General features: G+C 46.7%; 1 protein-coding gene across 1 annotated transcript; it reads left to right on the top strand.

Moving 5' to 3' along the window:
• Positions 1-3071: 3071 nt before the first annotated feature.
• LOC119367839 (E3 ubiquitin-protein ligase PUB23-like) lies at positions 3072-4776 on the top strand. The gene has a single exon (XM_037633233.1). It carries the CDS (start codon positions 3294-3296, stop codon positions 4587-4589), a length of 1296 nt encoding a protein of 431 aa, XP_037489130.1. The 5' UTR covers positions 3072-3293; the 3' UTR covers positions 4590-4776.
• The last annotated feature ends 938 nt before the right edge of the window (positions 4777-5714 follow it).

The raw sequence follows: 5714 nt of genomic DNA, 5'->3' as shown, positions 1-5714 counted from the left end.
ATAGCACATATATTACATATTCCATCAATTTCCACGGCCCTCCTTCTTTTGTTTTCTTTTGTGGGAAGTGAATCTGTGGCAATTCTAGGCAACAATACGATTTTTGTGAGGGACCTGAGCTTTCCAGATTAAATTCCATAGATTTTCCCTTCCAGTATTGATGCTACGAGACGAACCAGCTATTTCTTCATGTTGCTTCAAATTCATACCCAACCTATAAGCACTTCTTACCGTGAAGATGCCATTTTTCTCATAGTTCCAAGCTAGATGGTCTTCAGTCTCATTGAGAGGAATCTTTATTTTGCATATTTCCTCAGCGTTAAAATTATGGAATAGCTTGTGGATAAGGGAAATATTCCACTCCCTTGCTTGTGGCAACATGAGCTGATTAACCCATTTGATTCGGCTCCGGCTCTTAAGAGATAGAACCTTGAGACCAGATTGCCTTGGGATCCAATTATCCCTAAGTATTTGGATACTATTCCCATTTCCAACTCTCCAAACAACACCTTTCTTCAAGAGTTCTATGCCAAATTCAATCCCTCTCCACACAGGCGACGCATCGGACGTGAAGACCGTGTCCATCAGATTGCCATTCGGATAATATTTTGACTTCAAAATCCGAGCACACAAACTCTCTGGTCTCTGAACTAAGTGGCAGGCTTGCTTAGCCAGCAGGGCCTGGTTGAAAACCTGCATGTCTCGAAATCCCAGGCCTCCATGACATTTTGGTTGTGTCATTTTCTCCCATGACATCCAGTGAACTCTTTTTTGATTTTGCTCATCACCCCACCAAAAATCACGCACCATTTTCTCATATTGCTCACAAAATTCCACACTCATCTTGAACATACTCATGGTATAAGTCGGCAATGCTTGAATCACTGATTTGATCAAAATATCTTTAGAGCCATGGGACATAAATTTTTCAACCCAATTAGTGAGCCTTTTAGTGAAGCGCTCAAAGATAGGTTGAAATGACCTCTTCATGCGCCCCTCAGGTGTGGGCAAACCCAAATACCTCTCCTCAAAAGTGACATTATAATAGCATGAAACTATCAGAATTATAGATAAGTTTTAGACGTCTCACATGTGACTGAACGACGAAAAATACACTACTAACAAAGCCTTCCAAAAGGGACCCTTGCACGTACGTCGATATTGACGAATGCAACCAAAGGTCTAGCATTGTCCCCCCTCTTTCGAAAATAGATATTCGAGCCAGCACCTTCCACAAGGTCGTGACACACACACGTAAAAATGCCCGGTCTAGCTGAAAAGGCGAGATTGTGGGTTTTCATCCGAAGTAAATGCATACTTGTTTTTGAAACCGTACCGGTACTCTTCAATGGTGGAAGCCTGTTGTTGGAGGTGGACACGGCAGAAGCTACTTCAATAAGCTTTGATTCGGTTACCTTTCCACCCTTCATTCTTTGCCATCGTGGTGGTAGCATGAGAGATGGGGGCAAATCTAGCTTCAACTCCTTCAGATTTGGTGCACTGAGTGGTAAGAGAGATGCATGGCTTCGATGATATTTATTCTACCACACATGCGAAACGGCGACCTCGGTAATAGATTTGTAGATCCAATGACTAGATGTCTCTCATGCGTGGCTTCGAAGGCTAGGTCGGGTAGTCGGCCTCACGCGGATCACGTGTGCCTTCATCTTCAACCTCCATCTTCAAGAGGCCCCATTTCCATTGTCGTGTGATGTCATGACAAGGAGGTTATTGTCAGGGATAGCCAACAGGTGCTTGCCCGTCGTCTCTGACGATGTTAGGCAATCACACGAGGACTGAATTGCGTTTTAAGAGTTTTATTGGAGGTTCTTTGTACAAAATGGAAGAACTTGTGTTTAATTTCTTTGGGGTTAATCATAAGGATTTTAGCTTTAAAAGGACCCTTCCACCTGTAAAAGTAAAAACCACAACGTGATTACACTTTTTCTTTCAAAGACGAAGTGTGACTGCACTACGTGCGTTGTAATTATGCACGATGTGTGAAGAGGATTTGTGGCACGTAAATCTACGGTCACTCAACTGTGTTGTGATTTGCCAATTGGATTGGCCCACATATGTGATTAGGGCTTAATCATTGTAATGGGGGTCCACGCATGCAATTTTTGGTAGAGAGTTCATGTCTTACGCATCCCACATTCCATGTTTTTTTTTTACTTATAAATTTAAATTTATTAGATCTTTTGAACCGAAATTCCAATTTATATTTTGCTATCACATTTGTGTCCATTGTGACGAGGGCTTCGAAATAAGACAACTTTTGAAAACGTTTTGACATGTTTTTTAAAATTTTGCAAACTTTCAACTGCTGAAGCTTAATAGAAATTAACCGTAAAATCAGCTAATAGTATCAATGAAGGTATTAACTCCATGCATCGTCAACGGTTCCTTCAGGATCTACCAAAACAGATAGGATTCGTATCAATCAAGGTATTAACTCCATGGTCGGTCTCGCATCCGAACATGCAGTGTACCAAGCACAAGCGAATTATTGGATGGAGAAGAGAACTGCACATGTACAGCTAGCAGAGAGTTAACTGAAGCTAGAAAACTCTACTGCACTGATCAACCTTGGAATTTCAAAGTCAACGCGAGCCAGGCGAACGAGAGGCCGGGAGAAGAAGACGGAACAGTCGAATAGGTGAATCCTAATATGTTTTTTATTGTACTATATAAAACAAAGAAATTAGCGAAGCCGAAATAAAAGGGTCAAAGCTACGCGCAGAACGTTTCGTGGTCAGCGCGCGGTGGCCGCCCTGGCCCGTCCGTCCGGCAACCGCGCGCGACCCGATCGACCTCACCTCCCTGCTCGATCTCCCTCCCTCCCGCGAGGAAATGGCCATCACCCCTTATTAATTCGCCATGCCCACAATTTCCTGATTTCTTTTCTCCTGCCACACCAACCAAATTGTTCATCGCCACACCTCCCATTTCATTTATTTTTTTCTTCCGACTGAAAGCAGCCAGCCTGCGTTTCAGATAAGACTACTGAGCAAATTGCATGGTCGTGTAGAAGAATCTACCCAACTAAGACTTCCAAGGTTTCATCTCTCACCGTCGACTTCTCAGTTCTCTCTCCTTCTAACTCTCGCCCTATAAATCCATCTCTCGTCCGTCTCCTTCGGCTTCAGAAGCTACCTCGCTCGGACGACCAGAGGCATCCTGTCTACTTGCTAGCTAGAACTTCTCCTAGCTTCATGCATGTGTACATAGCTAGATAGATAAACATATATACAGCGCGCGTTGCGTACACGGTGCGATACGACCAATAGGCAATGGAGGGGCTGCCGGCGCAGGTGGAGGTTCCATCGTACTTCCTGTGCCCGATCTCCATGGAGATCATGCGGGACCCTGTGACGCTCTCGTCCGGGATCACCTACGACCGGGAAAGCATCGAGCGCTGGGTGTTCACCGACGGCCACGGTGAGTGCCCGATGACCAAGCAGCAGCTCGGTGCCGCCGACCGGGAGCCCACGCCCAACCACACGCTCCGCCGGCTCATCCAGGGCTGGTGCTCGGTGCACGCGGTCGAGAGGTTCCCCACCCCGCGCGCTCCCATCGATGCCGCGCGCGTGGAAACCATCGTGGACGCGGCCAGGCGGGGGCAGGACCTGCTGGTGGCGTCCCTGAAGGAGCTCGCGGACATCGTCGCCGAGAGCGATTGCAACCGGCGCTGCGTCGAGAGCACACCGGGCGCCGTGGCGTTCCTCGTGTCCGTCGTCAAGAAGCACGCCGCAGACGAGACCCCCAAGCCTTTAGAATCCCAGGAGGATCATATGTTCGGCACCCTGGTCGGGTCGCCAAAGGCGAGCTCGCCGGAGGACGTAGCTTTAAGCATTCTATATTCACTTAGACTCTCCGAGGGAAGCTGGAAGAGAGTCTTGGAACGCGGCGACAATTTCTTGGATACCATGGCGTCCGTGCTGAGGCGGCCAAGCTACCTCTCACGCACGCACGGCATCCAGCTTCTCAAGGCGGCGGTTTCGGAGATGCCGCCATCGCAGCTGACCTCGGCAAGCGCCGAGCTGGTGGAGGGAGTGGTGTCGGTGGTGACAGACAAGCTTTCCGGGAAGGCAGTCAAGATCGCACTCCAGGTGCTCTGCCGGCTCTGCCTCTGGGGCCGGAACCGCGTCAAGGCCGTCGAGGCCGGCGCCGTCGGGGCACTCGTGGAGTTGCTCCTCGATGAGTGCTGTGGAGGAAGCAAGCGGGCGTCCGAGCTCGCGATCGTGGTAATGGACCATCTCTGTGGCTGCGCTGAAGGGCGTTTGGAGCTTGTGGCGCACCCGGCAGGTCTGGCGGTTATGGCGAGGGCTGTGACACGAGTGTCCGCCGCGGGGACGGAGAGCGCGGTGCGCGCCCTGCACGCGGTGGCGAGGCACTCGGCGACCCCAGCAGTGTTGCAGGAGATGCTGGCGGTCGGGGTGGTGGGGAGGCTGCTGTTCCTGGTGCAGACCGGCGCCGCCGGCGATCGGCCGAGGGAAAGGGCGAGGGAGATGCTCAAGATGCACGCCAGGGTGTGGAGAGGCTCGCCGTGCTTCACGCCAGAACTGAATGCATCCTACCCTTCTTGATATCACATGAAAGTATCTTCTTTGCCTTATCATGCAGTTGTCTTTTTAGGTTTCCTAATCTGGCCATTTTTGGGTGTGAAGATTGTATTGATTGTTACAACCGACCAGGAAGTTTGATGCTCTCTGAAACTGGGGAGAACATTTGCAAAAATGAGTATGTTCAAAACTGTACATTTTGAAGACAACATTTGGCGGGCATGATTCATTGTTCTTACCTAGGTTTTCTTTAGTGACCATGCTTGTTACTAAAACAATCAAACTGAGATATGATATCGATTTGAAACCAAATTATACTCGTACTTTAATCTTGTAATGCATAGTTGACGCCCGGGGAGCCAGATCGACGAATATAGAGGGAGGTTGAGCTTTCTTAATTCTTTTCGATCGGATCATAAGGTACTAGACGCATGTGAGAAGGCACACTTTAAAATCTGCAACAATGTTTCCCTGATCAAAATCTAAAGAATTTCCCCCCTTCCATATCACAATGTGGTTTTGGATTGACCACTAATATTTTTGATCGAAAGCGTTTCCTGACCACTAATATTTTTAACCACAATATATGCATATCACAAGAAAATATTATAGTATGAATATACTTTTTGAGTTAAATCTAAATATGTGGTTTACAAGTTCTTAATTTAAATATTTCAGACAATATTTATAGTCAAAGAATTATTATTTTACTTGAAGCATGTCCAAAAGGGCACATATTTTCTAATATGGAGGCGATTTAGATTGTATGAATGTCTAGAATTCCAAATTTTAATTAGGAATAACTTTTTGCATAAACCCTTTGAATTATATGCCCCATTTGCATAGGGATTTCAACATACGACCTGAATATCCAACGAACATCAGATTTTTAAGCATGGCAAATCGAACATTTTTCATGACAAATTGTGTTTGCTGAGGGTGGCAAGTTTAGTTGGCAAGCATCGCAAATCAATCTTATTTCATTTTTTGTTAGAAAATTGTCGTCCTCGCCAACTAAATTTGTCATCCTTGCGCCAACATAAATTGCCATGAAAAAATGTTCCATTTGGCATGCCTAAAAGTCTGACATTTCAGTTAATATATCTCCTCTAGCATATCCTCTCTCTCTCTCTCTCTCTCTCTCTCTCT

The sequence above is a fragment of the Triticum dicoccoides genome, chromosome 2B (assembly GCF_002162155.2).
Source record: "Triticum dicoccoides isolate Atlit2015 ecotype Zavitan chromosome 2B, WEW_v2.0, whole genome shotgun sequence".
Classification (NCBI taxonomy): domain Eukaryota; kingdom Viridiplantae; phylum Streptophyta; class Magnoliopsida; order Poales; family Poaceae; genus Triticum; species Triticum dicoccoides.
This window is presented reverse-complemented; position numbering and strand designations above follow the sequence as displayed.

Bases quoted from the DNA above. Each gene is read 5' to 3' on its own strand.
- LOC119367839 (XM_037633233.1), top strand. From the start codon at position 3,294: ATGGAGGGGCTGCCGGCGCAGGTGGAGGTTCCATCGTACTTCCTGTGC.